The 20,458-nt window shown below is 35.2% G+C and overlaps 1 protein-coding gene across 48 annotated transcripts in view; it reads left to right on the top strand.

Annotated features, from left to right (window-relative positions):
- The window catches only part of FIP1L1 (factor interacting with PAPOLA and CPSF1), a 65,154-nt gene that overhangs the window by 3,114 nt on the left and 41,582 nt on the right, over nt 1-20,458 (top strand). For 20 of the 48 annotated variants that reach the window (XM_065877489.1, XM_065877499.1, XM_065877520.1 and 17 more), the window contains 6 exons: nt 2,222-2,279; nt 3,361-3,464; nt 8,226-8,290; nt 8,835-8,942; nt 9,632-9,762; nt 17,521-17,630. In XM_065877489.1, the coding sequence (XP_065733561.1) occupies nt 2,222-2,279; nt 3,361-3,464; nt 8,226-8,290; nt 8,835-8,942; nt 9,632-9,762; nt 17,521-17,630 (576 nt within the window). Of the gene's footprint in view, nt 1-2,221; nt 2,280-3,360; nt 3,465-8,225; nt 8,291-8,831; nt 8,943-9,631; nt 9,763-10,053; nt 10,123-17,520; nt 17,631-20,458 lie in introns of all 48 variants that reach the window. The other 28 variants (XM_065877507.1, XM_065877504.1, XM_065877495.1 and 25 more) reach the window with 8 other exon arrangements.

Raw genomic sequence — 20,458 nt, 5'->3', positions numbered from 1 at the left:
CGTGCCCCGGTCCGGGAAGATCCCACATGCCGTGGAGCGGCTGGCCCGTGAGCCATGGCCGCTGAGCCTGCGTGTCCGGAGCCTGTGCTCCACAACGGGAGAGGCCACAACAGTGAGAGGCCCTTGTACTGCAAAAAAAAAAAAAAAAAAAAACAAAACCCTATGTTGGAAGAATTTTTTTGTTTTTATTTACTTATTTATTTTATTCATTGCTGTATCATCTGAAATCTTGTCATTTAGGGTTTTTTGGTTTTTGGTTTTTTGTTTTTGTCCGCCTTTGGTGGCATGCAGAACATCCCCCTGGGATCGAACCCCCGCCCCCTGCAGTGGAAGCTTGGAGTCTTAACCACTGGACCACTAGGGAAACCCTTGTCATTTAGTTTTGAAATGGATATATCCAACCCAGTTCAAAACCCTACTTTTAGTTAACCACAGAGTTGGGATTTGTGTAGTTTAATAGTTATGAAAGTAATATTTCTTCATACTCTGATTTTTCAGTTGATCAAGAAATTAATGATAACAATCAGATATACATTTTTGTGAACTAATTTTTATTTTACTTTGTTAATATTCTTGGCTATAATTCTTGAAGCTTATTTTCTGATTAAATATTCCTTAATTCCTCAATACACAGCTTGATTAAATTGATTGGAGAGGAACCCTTCTCCCTTCCCTATCACTGTCAAAATGTCTTCATATTCCTTATTAACATTTTATTTGGAAAGCTATTAAGTTTATTTCATCCAAAGGAAAAGATCTACCCTTAAAATGTTATTTTTCTAGATAAAGCTTATAATTTTATCATGTTTCTAGTGTTTTAATGGTGATAGAGAATTAAAACTTTCAAAAGTCTATTGGGGAAGAGAGCTCTGCCAAACCTGTGTTCTACTATCCAGTGCAGTACCTACTTCGTTGCCCTAACTGAGCCGAGTCTTTGCTATTAGTTTTCCCCAGCTTCTTTGTGATTGGCCCATTGTTAAAACTGTTCTTAGCCATTGCACTGTGCTGTCTCTGATTGTCTTGTTTTATTTCAAAGTTGTGGCAAAACATACTGTTTTGTGACATAAAGAACAAGCTCAACTTACATCTGAGAAATGCACTGAATAATTATAATTGCATTTTTTGGGGGGGAGGGTCAAGCATTAGAACTATGAAAATTTAACAGATAAGTTTTCAGGTTTTGTCCTTCATTTTGCTTTGTTTGGAGATTGTGTTACAGAATACCACTATAGAGATTAAATTGGTTTATATAGAAACTACTTGACAAAAAGTGAAGTTTAGAAGAGATTAGCAGAAACCCAGTGAAAACAGCTTTGCACTATATCAACATCTGGACATTTTCCCTAGAAATGCTACTAAATAATTGTCAGTTGCCTTGTATTTCAATTTCTTCATCTATAAAATGAGGTTAATGGTTAATTCCCACTTTCAAAATCATAATTATTAAAAATATAAGGAACCATTTGCACCGCGGTACTAGAAGTTTTATTTCATGGTTAATGGCCACATGCTTGAGTCTCTTGAGAATAAGTGTTTATTGTTATATGTCAATTTTGTTGTAACAGGGCAAATTCAAGTATTAACTGGCTTTAAAAAAGTAATTATTTTTTAATGCATCAAAATTAGGTTTGGACCTCCTTAGTGTCAAATTGGAAGGCAGTCTTTACATGAAAGTAAACTTTTTTTTAAATCTTAAAATTTGTTTTTTATACAACAAAGGACATATATCCAATAAGACAGCTGAAACAGAAAACTAGGAAGAAGCATGTGTGTTAACTCAGTACTGAGTTAACGTCATCATACTGCACATCTGAGTTCCTTGGGCACCAGGGAAAAGAGGAAACTGTGTGTTACATAGCCCTTGGCAATTCCTAGGGTACCTTGAAGTTCAGTGTAGTTTTAGGATAAATAAAATTGATCAAGTATGATGCATATTTTAAAAATGTAAAAACTCAAATTATACCCCACCGTCAAGTTGCAAATTTGGCCTCGTTAACAAATTGTGGAGGCAATTCCATTCTACTTCCAGTGTTGAGTGTACACGTTTTATGTAGGGCATTAGGAATAGCAGAATAGGACAGGCAGTTTTTACCATCTTTTTTCGTCTCTGGTGGAGACAGTAATTTCAGGAAACTATCAGACATAGATTAAAAATACTAGCATGCTCCGTCTGTACTTCAGAAAAGTAATACCAGTTGTGTACTTATTTTTGTTGTTATAGTGCTAACCCTCCATCGGGAATTGAAGATGAAACTCCTGAAAATGGCGTACCTAAACCGGTAACATAAGGCTTTGAGATCTGGTTACTTATCTGTTTAAAATCTTTATCAATAGCTTCCCGTTCACTTAGGAAGAAAACCAGAATTTAACATGACTGCCAATATTTTGCATAATCGGGCCCCTTTTATATCTCCTGTGTCATCTGGTGCCGTCAAAAAAGTATAACCATGAGAAGAAATAGTGGGAGGAGAGTTCAGATGAAATGGGGCATGTGCAAAGGCTTGATGTTTGTTGCTACCAAGGTCAATTGACCACTGGGTGAGCCTGGTTTTCAAAGCAGACATTGAGTTTTTCAACTCAAGTTTGTCAAGTTTTTTAGCAAAAATTATTTTTTATATAAATGACAGTCTGACCTCATGCCTGTTAAAAGTGATATTTTGGGGGGTGAACAAATCATCGGTCCCATGAGTATTTTAACGTTTTAATCTTGTAAAAAGAAGGAAATTCTTATTCTGCAAGCTTGAACTTGTATACAAAAAAGTATTTAGCCTTGGTGATCTACTTTTTAAATTTACTATTACGTGACTAAGCACAGAACAGCCTTTTAGAGCCAAAATAAAGCTTTCACAAATGTCCCTACTTTTACTCAGAGAAACAAAGTATTCCCTCAGTCATTTGCATGCAGGACCTTTTCTATGTGTACATGAATGTCAAGAATAAGTGAGCTGCTTTTTAACTATTTGGTGCTTTTAACGGTGACACTGTGACCCTTAAAATTAGTTGTTTTCCCTTTACCTTCATGTTCTTTTTGCTAAGAATTCCTCAAATATTTTAAAAATATCTTCTAGGTATTTTAGTACATTGCCTTAGATCCTTTGTGCAAGAGGAGCAGTTATAAATAGTAGGAAAAAATACATGTGTTATTTACAAACAGACAATGTTGAAAAAAGGGTTTACTTCACATTCTTATCCCTTTTTATCATTGCAAAACATCAAAGTTGTAAATGAGTTGAAGTAGGTAGTAGAACTTTTTCTCTAGAATTAGCTCAAAAAATGCAAAATGGTTACCTTTTCAGTTATTTATATCAGACGTTGAAATGGATTATTGAGTGTATTTTGTGGTTGTTTATGTTGATATAGAAAGTGACAGAGACTGAAGACGATAGTGATAGCGACAGTGATGATGATGAGGATGATGTTCATGTCACTATAGGAGACATTAAAACGGGAGCACCACAGTATGGGTAAGTTATTTTTAAGTAACAACTGTGTGCTTAAATCAAAGGTAGTGTGTCTATATCAAACAATTGGTGGTTGATTCCAATGTTATTACATTTTTTCATCTTACCATGATATGAAAGAACTCGTTAAAATTTCACGTGATGAGTTGCTAAGACAGTAGGTAAAAGCTGTTGACATAAGAAAAAAATACTTGTAACTATCTTTGGTGATGGATGTTAACTAAACTTATTGTAATCATTTTGGCAGTTTATATATATATCAAATCATTATGTTGTTTACCTAAAATTAATACAGTGTTATATATCAAGTATCAATATATCTCATGACTAAAAGGAATTTCACCATGAAAATATTTTTTTCTTAAACATAAAGTTAATTAGGTAAAGTTACATGGAAGCAGCAGTTTTTGATTCCTGAAATTGAAATGTTTTTACAAATGAATTGAGTGATACAGATTTTTTTTTTTTGGGTGGTGCACAGGCCTCTCACTGTTGTGGCCTCTCCCATTGTGGAGCACAGGCTCCGGACGCGCAGGCTCAGCGGCCATGGCTCACGGGCCCAGCCGCTCCACGGCATGTGATATCCTCCCAGACTGGGGCTCGAACCTGCGTCCCCTGCATCGGCAGGCGGACTCTCAACCACTGTGCCACAAGGGAAGCCCCAGATTTTTTTGTTTGTTTGTTTGTTTATTTGGCTGCGTTAGGTCTTAGTTGTGGCACGCGGGATCTTCGTTGAGGCGCATGGGCTCTTCATTGCAGTACGCGGGCTTCTCTAGTTGCATCATGCGGGCTTAGTAGCAGTGCGCCGGCTTAGTTGCCCTGTGGCATGTGGGATCTTAGTTCCCCTACCAGGGATACAACCTGAATCCCTTGCATTGGAAGGCAGATTCTTAACCACTGGACCACCAGGGAAGTCCCCAGATTCTTCAAGTAGAATTAGAAAACCTTAATTTGCTGTTTACATCTATATTGTTCTTACATTTTATTACTTATCCAGACTTCAGTTTAGGTTTTTAATTTTTTTTGTCTGATAAAAACAATATCAAAAGTATTTCTTTTTGCTTTTCATAGTGTATTTTTCAAGTGGTTAATTATCCTGTATGCTATTTATGCCAATAGGTTGTCTCAAAGTTTATAGTCTGTAAAGCTGGATCAAGTGAATGGCCTGTCATTGACTCATTGAGCACATAAAGAATCTTACAGAAAGATTGGAAGGGAATAAAGTACATATTGTGATTTTGTTATGGTGGTAGAATATGAGTTGACGTTTTCTCTATCCTTTTCAGATTGGATGTATGATGTGGTACTAGTGCGTTGGGAATATAAAGTAAACTTTTCATTAATTGCACTATAGTTCATTAAGTAGCCTTATCTGAAATGAACCAATATATACATAAATCCTTTTGAATTTTTTATTTCTTCAGTAGAGAAATTTTTTCAAAAGTTATTTCAAGGAGCTTAAAGGTAATTCAGTTGTCATAATCAGTTTTGCATTATAATAATGACTGCTGATGTAATTTTAAGACTCTAGCAACTTTTTTAGGGAGCAGGTTTGAGAAGAGACTAAATTATTCAAGTTAGGATAACTCTTGATGTTCTCCTCATCCCCAGTTAAAGTAAATAATTAGTGTTGAGCTATGATATTAGTAAGCCTTTATGCTAATAGGCTTTTATCCATCTGCATTATGCAGAAGGAACACTAACATAATACTATAATAATCAATTGCATATTTAGTAAATACTTATTTAATATAAAATTATTTGTATTTTCAAGTACAGAACAATTAAAGCAAATGGCGATTACTTTTTATTAATATGACCAATTTTGGGGTGGGACTTGCATGCAAATATTAAATACATATAGACTCCCATAGTACTTTATCTGAACTTTATTTCTTATAACAAAATTTCCGGTTTCATGGATTGAATTATGTTTGCACATGTTTATTACCTTTAGATTCTAAATTCTTTGAGTGGTTTATGAATTTTCCTATTCCTTACATTGCCTTAAATATAGTAAGTAGTAAGTGTTTATTCACTAAATTGACTGCGTGTTAAAAACACAATTGTCTTTGAACTTTTTTTTCTCAACATTGATTACGAAAATTTTCGAACACTCGAAGTTTAAGGAACTGATGTGAACACCCATTTATTTACTCATCACCTGGATTATACAATTTACATTTTGCTGTGTTTGCTTTATCACCTATCTATCTACCTACCTGCCTATCTCCATGCCTCCACCCACTCATCAATCCATCTTTTTTATTTTGTATTTCTTTTTTAAAATTATTTATTTATTTATTTAGTTGTGCTGGGTCTTAGTTGCGGCTTGCCGGCTTCTTAGTTGCGGAACATGGGCTCCTTAGTTGTGGGATGCAACGACTTAGTTGAGGCTTGCATGTGGGATCTAGTTCCCTGACCAGGGATCGAACTAGGGCCCCCTGCATTGGGAGCGTGGAGTCTTAACCATTGTGCCTCCAGAGAAGTCCCCTTATTTTGTATTTTTTATGCATTTCAAAGTAAGTTACAGATCTTTCTGAAGCGTATAAAGCTTGTTTAACCTTAATATCTCAAGATATATCCATTGATAAGTGAAAGAAAGCCAGGGAGAAAATAAAATTTGATGAATATTTACTTTGTGCACAGCATTTCAGAGGCAAATTTAAAGAGCAAATTGTTTTCAAGGAACAATACTAAATTGGTTTATTATAAGCTGTTAGAAGGTAAAGACTAGAATTTCTTTTAAGTGACATACTTTTGTTACAGAGTTTATTGTATCTGTAAGTAAGGTATGAGGAAAATCAAATCTTAGGGTAGGAATAACTTACCTTGTATAGAGGAGTGGTTTCTTAGCTGTATCTTTGAAATTCAGCCGCTCATTCATTAACACTTTTCAAAGGCAGTTTGTTTGGCACTCTAATAATTGATGATGGGAATATCAATTGTCCTTATTTATCAAAAGTAGTGAGGGAGATAGACGTGTGAGCAGATACTTTCCTTGCAGTGTAAGTGCTTGAATAGAAACGTACAGGGTGATTGGAAAGCTTTGAGAGGACAGTTGCTAAAAGTGCATGTGTTGAAGAGAAGATCCTAGAGGAGGTAATATATGAATTTTTTTGAATAATTGTCGAGACAGAAGGAAGAGGACTGATGATTTTGGCAGAGGAAACTACTTAGATGTAGTGGAAGCATGACTTAGACGAACCACAAGACTGGAGGATAAGGTAGATGAGAGAGGATGCTTGAAACCACAGAAGAGGGGAGTTAGGATGTTTTTGCCGTGCTATCATGGAACCCTTAAAGGTTTTTAGGCAGGTCACATTGTTTGAAAATATAACTCTAGCAGTAGTAGTTGAGATGGACTAGATAGAACTTAGTTAATAGATTTGAAGTAACCATCCAGATGGGATGATAGTCGAAACTAAACCAGCAGCAGTAATATAGGGATAGATGGAAGAATTCAATATATTTGAGTGAATAATAAATGGAAATAACATGGGTAATGGGTTGGTTGTAGATGGAAAGGGAGACAAAGGATTCAGTGACTTGGAGCTTTCTAGAGTAGTTCAGTGTCTGTATATAACAGTGTATTACCATATATGGGTGAGGTGGGAGGAGCAGGTTAAGATAAAATTTTTTGATACATTTATTTTTAAGTTTTTGTAGACATCCAAGTATATAGGATCTAGCCCCTAGAGAAGCCTGAGACCTCATGGTGGGTGCTATTGAACGGTGGTATCAGATTTACTTAAGCGCAGCTTTCCAGACAGCTGAGGTTCTTTACACACAATGAATGTGAAGGCTTGGAGGCATTAAAAAAGAAAAGTAATGTTTTAAAGGTCAGAATGGGGAAGGAAGGAAAGTAGCTGGGTGGGAAGCAAAGAAGTTCATTTAATGAACTATGGTAAGCCTTTTATAAATACTGTTTTGGTTTATCCTTTAGCAGTTCTGTAGGAGGACCATTTGGAGACAGTCCTTGGTTTTTGTATATTGACTTTCGAACAGCTAGGACTTTTGTACATCATATATAGATACCTCAAAGTGCTTTGGCTGTGCTGAATTTAGCTTGTTGAAATGTAAGCATCATGCGGCAGGAAGCATATTTGTCCAGCTCCTCATCCTCTCTCCTTGGCTTAGAACTATATGTGATGTGTTACTGGTGCTTAAGCACTTATTAGAGAATTAGTCAATGAGATGATTAAACCTTTCAAGTTGGTAATGATAGTACAACTTGACAGTGACGGTTTATTTTAGGCTCCTTCATCTTGCATTTATAGTAGTGGATCTTTATACAATTATTTGAATATTTTATTGAATATCCTTATTTTTTTAAGCAGAATAACCTAGGTCTCATAAATTTAATACATTGGAGGCAAAAGATGGAAATTGTTAGACCAGAAGCAGTGAGTTTTCACAAGTCCAGTTGAATGACTGGGAGGCAAGGAAGTGAAAACAAGGCATGTGAACTATTCTTCCCTTTCCAGCCAAATTTCTCGAAAGTTTGTTAGAGTGGGGTATTGAGTTAATCGCGGGTAGGTTTTTGAGATGGAAAATTAGTGAGACTTTTAAAAAATATTTTTTTATCTTCTATTAAGCAAGTGACAGGCTTTTTAAATTAGTTTAAAACATTTTCTAAAATGTTTGAGTTAGTGTCAGTCTATCTAGTTAATATGTGTATATAATTTATGTGTACATATTGAATATATTCTGCTTTTGTTTACTTTAAGCATCTCAGGATAATTTTTTTGATTTTGCTTTTAGGAGTTACGGTACAGCACCTGTAAATCTTAACATCAAGACAGGAGGAAGAGTTTATGGAACTACAGGTAAAATTTGTATTTGCAGTTGCATCAATAGAAAATAGGGCATATATCTGAATAGGTCATGAATAGATTTTAATAGCTATTACAGCTCAATTAAAAAGAGCAGTTTTTGACCATATATCATAGAATGGGCACTTTTCTATAAATGGCTAGATAATGAATAGTTTAGGCTGTGTGGGTCACATAGGGTTCCTGTCGTGTGGGGGGGGCGGTTTTTTGTTGTTGCCGTTGTTTTTTGGTTCTACAACCCTTTCTTACAGTTCACAGACTGTACAAAGACAATGATTTAAAACATGGAAATTAACTTCTTGGTACAGGAATCCCTTATTATAAAAAAGTCTCTAATCTCTCTATTTTATCTTATAGCTACACCATAAACTTTGACCTCACTTTTTATTTGTGGTAACCATTACTACTCTGTTTGGAATCTTGGCCGTATTTAGTGCTAATAGTAGTAAAAAGGTGTCATTGTTTTCTGTTTGTCTCTGGTATCTCTCAGCTTCTTATTAATATAGTTCCTTCACCATTTTGTAATTTTCTAAAGTAGGAACGAAAGTCAAAGGAGTAGATCTTGATGCACCTGGAAGCATTAATGGGGTGCCCCTTTTGGAGGTAGATTTGGATTCTTTTGAAGATAAACCATGGCGTAAACCTGGTAAGATTATGTGGATTATATCAGTTTCAAAAGATTTTTAGTCTAAACTATTATTAGAAAAGGTTTTTTTTAGCATCAGTTTAGAATATTATTTTTTAAATGTAATTTTCATTATCTTAAGCACATGAGTAATAACCTGTATTATTAAATCTTACAGGTGGCCTAGCATTGTATAAAAGTAGACTTGCATATTGTTTTATTATAATGCCAATTCTTTTTTTTTAACATCTTTATTGGAGTATAATTGCTTTGCGATGGTGTGTTTCTCCTTTATAACAAAGTGAATCAGTTATACATATACATATGTCCCCATATCTCTTCCCTCTTGCATCTCCCTCCCTCTCACCCTCCCTATCCCAACCCTCCAGGTGGTCACAAAGCACGAGCTGATCTCCCTGTGCTATGCGGCTGCTTCGCACTAGCTAGCTATGTTACGTTTGGTAGTGTATATATGTCCATGCCTCTCTCTCACTTTGTCCCAGCTTACCCTATAATGCCATTTCTAAAGGGAGTAATTTTGATCAAAAATTTGTATAGTCCTGTTGCTTTATGGTAGTAATTGGGAGAATTGGTAAAATTAGATGAGACTAATAGAACTCTAAATTTATTTTTACAGTTTATTATATTTTATGTGCTGCATAAAAATAGAATTGAAATATTCGTATACTAAAAGTGTGTTTTATCTTTAGGTGCTGATCTTTCTGATTATTTTAATTATGGGTTTAATGAAGATACCTGGAAAGCTTACTGTGAAAAACAAAAGAGGATACGAATGGGACTGGAAGTTATACCAGTTACCTCTACTACAAATAAAATTACGGTAATTAGTAAATATTCCAAAATACCCCAGCCTTTTCTACCATCCCAGTTTTACTCCCTAAATACATCAGTTTTTCCCTATAAAGGTGGTTAAATGCTATATGATAGTTTAAAAATTCCATTTTACCTTGTTTGTTTTTTTTCCCTTCCTTCCCTTTCACAGTTTCATATTAATGATTATCTGATGTTTTTAGTTTCAATTCACAGACTAGCCACAGCTGGTTTGTCTTTATGTGGCCTATCAATTAAAAATTATGTGGTATCTTAATGGGGAATATGTTATTTAACTTAGGCCGAAGACTGTACTATGGAAGTTACACCAGGTGCAGAGATCCAAGATGGCAGATTCAATCTTTTTAAGGTGAATTTTAGTAAATTATCCTTGGTTGCTCTCATTTTTTGTTCTTGAGTCTGCTCCCATACCACTACTCGAGGGACAAGATTAAAGTGGAAATAGCTACCTTTTTTCCAAACCTTCAGCTTCCTGGTGACTTACAAATTTGCTGATTGTTGTTTTATCTCCACTTTTGCAAGCATGTGAATTATAGCCTATTATACTAACAAATGCAAAGTAAAACTATTCTTGCTATATGTTGTGATTTTATTTTGAGTCAAGTGTGTGTTTGCTTGTAGGATATAAAAGTTCATGCCAACAGGCTAAGCACTCATTGTAGATCCCGCTTATCAGAATTGGAGACTTATTTGTCCTAATTTTCTGTTAAAAAATGGTAAGGTAGATGACATACTGCTTATTATCTGTATGAGACTGAAATCATTGGTGTAATGTCTTCTGCAGTTTAAGATGGCTCAGGAATCTTAGGTGTTCTTTGCCAGTCGCCAAGAAAGACTCAACAAAATTAGGGTAAAGTCATTGATTTTTTAAATTAATATTAAAAGGAGCAGGTTTAATGAGGGACTTGCAGGTTGATACGACTTGGGTATCAAGTCTGACTTCTGGCTTCTCCATTCCATAGGATCAGTCCCAAGAATAATAATATATTTTCATACTTGTGTGATACACAGCAGCCTACAAACTTTTTTCAAAATCTGATTGTAAACTCTTCTTCCTTTACCTTAATTCTTAATTCTTGATTCTTGTATTGAGTGACACTGGGATGAAGACTGGGAGTGACTTTTAGATTGGGTTACATACCCAGGGAACTTTTGTGGGCAGGAACTTCTCTGTGTCCCGTTTGGGGCTACAGCCCAGTCCACCAAAATACTGCCTTATGCAATGCATGTGCTATATCCGCAGATGTAGCCGCTCTGCTGGACACAGTTCTGTATAGAGAATTTAATTTTAATTTACATCCTACTTTGGGTAAGTATTTGGTTCTTGTTCTGCTGTAAATATTTTGAAAGTGTGTGATGATGTCTATCTTATTTTAAATGGTCATCAAGTTCTTTTTGGTGATATCTACTTATTGAGACATTGAATATATTGTTTTTCATGATTGCAATGAATAGTTAGAAAAGTTATCTTGATGAGGAAATAGTTTGTTTGCAATGGTGCTTATAATTTTCTTCTAACAGAAATGAGAACTGCCTTTTTAAACTGCCAGCTTCTCTATGCTTTGTCTTTTTGCAGTAAACTTCTAAAACTAAAGGATAAAAAGAAACTGTTAGGGTCTGGTCTCTTATTGAAGGTAGCCATTGTGAATAAGTTACATACATAGTCTACTGAAAAATTATTTTGAAGTTTCTTTTGATCATGTGAGAGGATGTCATTGTTCAATTCTGATTTATTTAATTCTGAATGAATAAGGACTTGAATTTAACAGGTATAGTCAAATTAGTTAAGAAATCAGCTTTATTGGATCAGAGAGTTATTTCTGGAGAAGAACAGAAGACTTGGCTTTGTAGAGTGTGGTTTAATTTTAGAAAGCCTAGAAACCAGAAAGATGAATTGGAGGAATTACTCCCTGTTAGTGATCAGGAGAGTGACTTATAGTAACAGTATTCTGGCAGCAGTGTATGGTGTGGTTGGATGAAGTCCAAGCTCTTGTCCACTTATCTACCATTTGAACTATAATTATTAGGATTGGTGAGAAAGAGATAGAAGGAAAAAAGCTTGCCCAGCTTTCTTGATGTATCTGAGTACCTTCAGTGTGCCCAGCACTGTGCTAGATGCTACAGTAAAAGAGGGTCTTTGTATTCAAGGAGCTCATGATCTGAATGATGTGTACATGTGAACTAATAACCATGATGTATTGTGACAAGTGTTAATGTTGTATTGATAAAATGCAGTAGGGAGTTCAGAGGAAAGATTGGGTTATCCTGCATTGCAGAGTCTAGAAGGATTCAAATGGGATGTGATAAGTGAAAAATGAGTGAGTTTTCATTAGTAGGAGACAGAGGAGTATAGAACATTGTAGGCAGAGAGAGCAATGTGAACAAAACCAGATAGCATTAAAGGAGAGTTGGGGTAGATGAGACATAGAGGAGAGAAGCCTGGAAATGGTAGAAATGATGAGAAAGATCTTAATCTAAAACTAGCTTGCAGACATATGTATGGGCAGTAGGAAGCCATTTGAAAGTTTTTGGGTAGGAGAATAGTATGAGCAAATCTGGTTTTTAGAAAAAGAACTGGTACCAGGGTAAGCTATAGAATGTAAGAGGGAAAAAGGGAGACAGAGACTAGAATGGGAGCTGTTGGAGTACTATAGGTATGAAATGAAGAAAGACCCAGACTGATACTGGTGGATGGACAAAGGAACAAATTTAAGAATCAAAATTTTAAGTTATTTTCATATCTACTACAAAGATATTTTTTCATCCTTAGTCAAGTGAGAGGCAACTCATCAGCATCTTTAAAGTAATTTTTTTTTTTACTTTTTATTAAGTAAATTTTCAAACATTCTAACAGGTAGAATAGTACAAGTGAACTGCCATGTGTTTATTATGGAAGTGTCTCAAGTGACTTATCAACATTTTAACATTCTTAAAGTCTTTTGATATACTTTAATATAAAAGATTTTTAATATATTTTTTAGCAAAATGAAAGATGAAATTTAATAAGTATAAAAATAAAATCACTCAATTGGGTACAAAAGCAGTTGTATAACTACATAATTTGGGGTTAGGGCAAGAGAGGAGTGACTAGTGAGAATGGGTGCACACCTGCATAGATGTTTTTTTTCCTCTGTGGAAGCATGTATGAGTTTTGTCACTAGTGTTGTGAATTTCATAAGCATGTGTCTTGGTCTGTTATCAGTCATTGTACCAAGCTTTCATTTGTACCTTTTTAATCTGGAAGTACATATCCTTCATTTCTGGGATCTTTTCTTACTTTGTTATTATTATTATTATTATTTTTACTTTTTCTCTGCTTTCATCTGCCTTTTGGACCTCTTATTCAAAAATTAGACCTCCTTATGCTGGTTCCTTTAATTTTCTTAGTTTTTCTCTTCTCCTTTCTCTTTGTTTTCCATTATCTGGGAGATTTCTTCAGCCTCAGAATGCTTCTGTTCACTTTTTCATTTCTGCTATTGTATTTTTGAATATCCAAGAAGATTTTCCTTCAGTATTTAACTTTAACCTATTCGTATTCATGCATGCAGTAATGCAGTATTTTTTCCTCCCTCTATCTTTCAGAAGATCTTAATGTTAGATTGTTTCTGTTAGGTTTTCTTTTTGTGCATGGTCTGTTTTCTACAAGTTCATCTTTAAGTTTGTTGTTTTGGGCTTCTGACTTTGACTTTTCTCAAGTATTTGTTGATCCTTGCCCATTATTAACTGGGCCGCTGAAAAGGTGATTGGAAGCTCTGTGCATGTGGGTAGAACTTGTTGACTGTAGGCTTTACTGTAGGGCTAAGTTTTTCTCACAGTCTCCGATGTCAGTATCTTTATCTTTGTTTTACTTTTTGTTTTTTCTTTTTGTGATAATCTGAGTTTTCAGAGAAGGCATTCTAGTATCCTGCCTAGAGCGTTTATATTTATATTTGGCTGCTTGAAATGTTCTGGGAGCTAGAGTTGTCAATTCCTGAATCTTTGTGGGTCTTGCTGTGAAAATCAGTATGTCTTTGCTTTCTCATTGCTGACTTAGGATTCAGATTCTTTGGTCTGCTCAGTTACTATTTTTTTGTCTGCCTTCAAAGTCCTAACTTCTGTTGCCTTCCCAGTCTTTTTGTTCTTGTGGGTTGAAACAAAATTGTAATAAATAATTTATGTGATTTTCTATTTTTTCTTTTTTCATCTTAACATGTAAATGTTTTCCTAGGTTATTAAAGTTTTTTGATAAATAACACTTTATAAATAGTTGCATAATCCATTATTTGGGTGTTTCACAGTAATTTCTTTTTAGATATTATTTTGTAGTATTAAACTTTTATAAATAATGCTGTGAAGGGCAGTTGAAGGAAGTTTTACAAAATAATTAAGTTTCAGCAAATTTGAGTAAAAATATGATAATTTGTTTTTATAAAATAAGTCATAATGTCTTACAGTCATTTCTTAAAATATTAGATCATGTGGAAAAAATAATCTCATTATGTTGTGATTAAACAAGTTTTGAGTCTGTAATGCTGAGTGCAACATCTGAAGACAAAGTGATAATGATAATGCAGGTTGATTAGGAGGGTTGCTAAAATGGTGAAGATTTTCAGAATTGTTTACTATAATAAGTATATTATGAAGAAATTAACAAGAAAGGAAAACTAAGTTAGGAAACACAAGCAAGTTTTACATGTTTGAAAATGTATCTTGTCTTCCTGATACCTTTTCTCACTTTTTCCCCTATTGTAAATACTCTTTAATTTATAATCTCTTGCCCCTCTTTCTACCTCTTTCCAACCCTTCTCCCTTCCTCCTTCCCAATTTTTATTATTTATTTGTTTACTTACGTGTTTGTTTATTTTTAAGATTTAACATTATCTTTATTACTTTCTTTGAATTGCCTTTCCAGAGATATTCATCTTTATGTAGTTTTTGACAGAATAACATTAATACCCCACGTTTATAAAGTGGTTTCCCATTATCTCACCTGGTCATCACAAGAGCTTGATGAGATAGACTGAGTAGTTGTTACTGGTATTTGATAATAGGGATAGAAAGATTAAAGACTTTCTCAAAGCCTCAAGAGCAGAGACTAGAATCCAGGCCTTCTGGTGCCCAGTAGAGCTCCCTTTCTGTGAGACCAGATTTGCTGCTCTGCTCCAGTACTAGGGTTCCAGTTGCTCTCCAGATCCCAACTTTTAATTGAGCATTGTCTATGCCAGGAAGTGTCTTAGGCTTGGGTGGAGAGGGGAGGTAAGCATTATAGACATAGACTTTGTGGTCTTAAGAGTTTATCTGACTTAATGGGAAAGATAGGTAGTAATTAGATTATCATGCCAAAAATTATATAAACTCCATGTTCTATGAAAGACTTTAAAGAAGTGACATTTAAAGCTGAATCCCAAAGCCAATCAAATAGCAAATATATTTGAGCACTCATTACATGCCAGGCAGTGTATTTAGGCACTTAGGATACAGATTTGTATCCTTCCATGTCTTCAGAGATCCTATGTTATAGTGGCAGCAGGCAGACAATAAACATAAAATAAGAGGACTTAAGATAATGTGAGAAATTTTATGAATAAAATGCAAAATGTTATGATAGAGATAATATGATAGAGATTGGGATTGGCCACTTCAAGGAGACATTTGAACAATACTTGAGCCATGATGATCTTTTAAAGCAGAATGAACATCTAGTGCAAAAGCCCTCATAAAGGAGGAACTTATCTGTTAAAAAGAACAAGAAGAAAGGCCATTGTGACTGGGCGTAGTTAAGATAAGTTGGGGAGGAATAGAGGAAAACAAAGTTGGAGAGGTAGGCAGGGCCCATACCATAAATCCTTGTAGGCCATGATAAGTTTAGGTTTTATTTTGTTTGCATCGGAAAGTTATTGGAGAATTTTTTTTTTTTTTTTTTTTTGCTGTACACGGGCCTCTCACTGTTGTGGCCTCTCCCGTTGCGGAGCACAGGCTCCGGACGCGCAGGCTCAGCGGCCATGGCTCATGGGCCCAGCCGCTCCGCGGCATGTGGGATCTTCCCGGACCAGGGCACGAACCCATGTGCCCTGCATTGGCAGGCGGACTCTCAACCACTGCGCCATCAGGGAAGCCCCTATTGGAGAATTTTGAGCAGGGGAGAGACATGAGCTGATTTATATTTTTAATAAGATTGCTTTGGCTGTGTACAGAGGACGGATTTTAGAGAGGTAAGGTCAAAGCAGAGACACAGTGTAATAGAACAAATGAGATGTGATGGTGGGTTTGACCTGAGTTTTAGGAGTGGACAGAATGGTAAGTGGTTGAATTTGGTATATATTGTCAAGGTAAAGTTGACATTGATTGTTCATATGTATTGGATCATTGCTAGTTTTGTTTCTGTTTTTATTTTCTTGAGCAACTTGGTGCCATTTACTCATAGGAAGAAGACTTGGGGAGGATCAGATTGGGGGATAGCGGGAAATCAGTAGCTTTATTTTGGCCATGTAAGTTTGAGATTCTTAGAAGACATGTGAGAAGCTGGGTGTAAATTATTAGAGCTCAGGGGAACAGTTGAGACCGTAGTGTCAACTCTGAGTATTCCTGACATTCCCAGGAAGAATAGTGCATTTCTTCTTCTGTGTTCTCATAGTATCTTTTATCCCAGGGATATTTTTTTCATAACAGTTGTTGTATTGCTTTGGTGGTTTGTGCCTGTCTTTTCCCACAGTCTGGAATTTTGTTGTATTTCTCTGTGGTCTCAGTTTCCAGTACATAATAGGTAGTCAATAAATGTTTGATGAATAAATCATGTTTATTTCCCCTGTCACCACATTGGGTCAGTTTTACCTGTCAGATGTCTAACAAATCTGTTTCTTTCTTTCTCTCCTCAGTGTCTTAGTGCTGATCCTTATCATCCCTCATATAATTAGTATAAACATTAATACCTTATTTGAAAATGAGTTCCACATAATGTTTATCTGAGAGGTAGATGGTTTCTGGAATTGAATCAGTGGTTTGAATGTATCAGAGTCAAGGTGTCTGAATTCTCTTGGCCTTTGCCTCATAGGGAAGGAGAGTGATGCTGAATTTAGACTGAACAGGGACAGTAGAATTTAAATAGGGCCTAAGATATAGTGATGTTATATAAGTATAGGGCAACTTGAACTTTATTTAAATTTAATAAATTAATGACGATTTTTAAGATAGGAAGGTGAGTATAAAAGCAAAAGAGCATAAAGAAGATTTTCACCAGTCTAAAGGAATATGACTGGACCGTACTTCAGAGGATCTGACAGGAGCACAAAGGATGGGCAAATATGGGAGAAATTATGAAGTAAGTAGATAACTGGTTTGAAAGTGAACGTAAAGAGTGAGAAGAGGGATTAAGGAGACAGATGACTGACGTCAGGCTTCTGGGTATACTGAATTCTTCAAGGCCTTTCTTGAACTCTGAAACATGGAGTCTTAACTGAGTATCTTGGACTTATTTATAATGATCTGAGGGAATTTATGAAAGTCCTTAAGAGTTATAGTTTATTGGACTTTTAAGTGACATTAATTTGAACTTTTTACTAGTTGGGAACATTTTGGTCCCATAATCCATCTTTGGTGCCTTTCACCTAATGCTGTTCTAAAATAAGTTTAATTTTATTATATACTGGGCAACGAAGCACTCTTCATATTTAATTTCAAATGAAATGTTATGAATTTATTTTAACATCTTTACTGTATTAGGTTTGAGTGTTCCATTGAATTAAACAAGCTAATAACCCTTTTTTTTAAGGTACAGCAGGGAAGAACTGGAAATTCAGAGAAGGAAACAGCGCTTCCATCTACAAAAGCTGAGTTTACTTCTCCTCCTTCTTTGTTCAAGACTGGACTCCCACCAAGCAGGTTAGTGAGATATTGATGATTCAGTTTATTGAAGGCATCGGTATCTTCACCTTTAGTGCTATATGAAGTATAAAAACTCTGAATGATATACCACAAAACTGGAACATTCTACTTGGTTTTAGTACAAAATGAATTCTTTGTGAAAAACTCTTCTGGGTGCTATTTCATCTAAAAAAAATCTAGGTAAGCAAGAAATGAACAGTGGAATATAGTTATATGTATATATAAAGAAACAACAGTCTCACATTCAGGACAGGTGGTGACAGCAAAGGTTGCACTGTTTTCTGTGCTTATTATTCTTACCTAAAGAATTATTGAACTTCCTAAATCTGGATATACTGGCCTAAAGATGTTTCACTGATTTTAGTAAAAGAGGTTGTAGAAATTTCAGCCTGAGAAATTTTTCAAATTAAAACCATTTTCTTTTCTTTCTTTGGTTTGTTGTGATAATACCTAACTTTGAGTTCTACAGGGTACCAACTGTAAGAGGCAAAGATGTTGGCAAATGTCCTTTTAACTTAAACATAACAAGTGATTAGCCCATTACCAGGAAAATGGTAAAGGATAAGCCAAGACTAGGGAAGTTTTATGTCAGCAGTTTAATCTTGGGTTAAAGATGACTTAAACCAGTTATTTCTCTGAGCCTGAAACAAGTCAGTAACTCAACTATTACGAGTTCTCAGCCAGATCATTTACCTTTTGTGTTACTTACTTAAATTTAATTTATGTAGTTTCCTGATTTTGTCATTCTGATATTTCATACTATATGAATGCAGAAAGAAAACTTGTAATTTAGCCCTAAAATAAAGATTTTTGAAACTTTCAGCCAAAATTCAATATCGTAAAGCCATCTCAGATTTTGACTGTCTCTTCTTAACAATTTCTAGTCATGCATGTATACACTACCAAATGTAAAATAGGTAGCGAGTGGAAAGCAGCTGCATAGCACAGGGAGATCAGCTTGGTGCTTTGTGACCACATAGAGGGATGGGATAGGGACGGTGGAAGGGAGACGTAAGAGGGAGGGGATATGGGGATATATGTATACATATAGCTGATTCACTTTGTTATACAGCAGAAACTATAATACAGCATTGTAAAGCAATTATACTCCAATAAAGATGTTTAAAAAAAAAACATAAGGGGAAAAATGACTAAAACAAAAAACAGAAAAACAATTGCTAGTCATGGACTTTTCCAAATAAGGTTTTTTAAACCAAATGCAATCTCATAAAAGTGTTTGTCTAAGAAGTTATGATAGCTGAGGAATATTGATTCTTTTAATTTGTAGTATTCTCTTTTTTTTTTTCATATTTTAAAAGAGGCCAACCTTCATTCATTGAGTTTATGGTGTTCTACATTCTAGAATGATATTAAGAGCTTGGACTCTAGAGCCAGACTTCTGGCTCAAATTCTAGCTCTGTTACTTACTAGCTGTGAATTACACTAGCTGTGTATTACTAGCTGGTGTGTATTGGGCACATCGCCCAATCTTCTTGTTCTTTCATTTCTTAATCTATAAAATACAGTAATAATACTACATAATACCCTCACTGGATAGTTATGTATATTAAATGGATTAATTTATGTAAGGTGTTTAGCACAGTGGTACATACATAATAAATATTCTATGGATGTTTGTTATTATCATAATTAAACTAATTGAACTTTTAAAAATCAATAGCAGTTTTTCTGTGTTTTGCCCACTTCCACCCCCTCCCCTCTTTTTTAAAAATTTGGGCCAGATTATGTAGGACATTGTGCCATTATATAAGTGTTTTGGCTTTCCCTGTAAGTGAATATATGGGGAGTCACCATCAGATTTTGAGCAGAGGAATGAAATAATCTGATTTAGGTTTTTAAAGTCTCAATTTAACTGCTTTATTAAGCTCAGACTACAGAGGAATTAAGGGCAGTAATGGGGAGGCCAGTTAGGAGGCTATAACAGTTATCTAGACAAGAAATAATGGTAACTTAGACCACGGTGGTAGTGGTGCAGATGGTGAGACGCAGTCAGATACTGGACACATTTCAAAAGACACAAAAGATCTTTTATATCTGAGGCAGAAAAGACTATAGGAGGAATGATTTTTGGAGGGAGGAGACCAAAAGTTCAGTTTCGAACCTGATAAAATTGAGATGCCTACTAGTTATACAAGTGGAATATTTGCATGGGAAGTGGATAAATAGATCTGGAGTAAGGGGAAAGGTATGGACTGGAGGTACAAATCTGGGAGTGATCAGTGTTTAAATAGTACTTAAATGAATCTGTGAAATTGAATTAGATTGTAAATGAGGTAAGTATTACTAGAGAAGTAGTAAGAAGACAGAGCCTTGAGGCACTTCCATGCAGGTCAGAAAAATAAGGATGGAACAGTAAGAGGAGACAAGTAGAGAAAAATGACTAATGAAATAGGAAAACCCAGTGTATATCTTGAAAAGGGTGTGTTTCAAAATAGGAAGAGTGTTTTAACTATCAAATAATATTGATTGGCCAAGAAGAAGAGGACTGGGAATGACTTGGATTTTAAATGCAAAGGTTGTGGTGATTCTGACCAGGACGTTTTCAGTGGTATAAGGTGAAGATTTAAAAAAAGACTTTGTGGAATGGATTCAAGAGAGAATAGGAGGAAAGGAATTAGAATGAACAATTTTTTGAGTTTTTTTCTTTTTTTTTTCTTTTCTCTCTTTTGAGGGGGCAGAGAAATGGCACAGTACCTGGAGGGAAATGTGGGGTCAGGAGGAGGGTTTTTTGCCAAAATGAAAGAAATTACAGCATGTTTTTATATTTATGAGAATGAGTTACTAGAGGGGAAAATTGATGATGC

The sequence above is a fragment of the Phocoena phocoena genome, chromosome 5, assembly GCF_963924675.1.
Source record: "Phocoena phocoena chromosome 5, mPhoPho1.1, whole genome shotgun sequence".
In the NCBI taxonomy this organism is placed as follows: Eukaryota; Metazoa; Chordata; class Mammalia; order Artiodactyla; family Phocoenidae; genus Phocoena; species Phocoena phocoena.
Note: the sequence above shows the minus strand (reverse complement) of the source record. Positions and strands in the feature narration are given on the sequence as shown.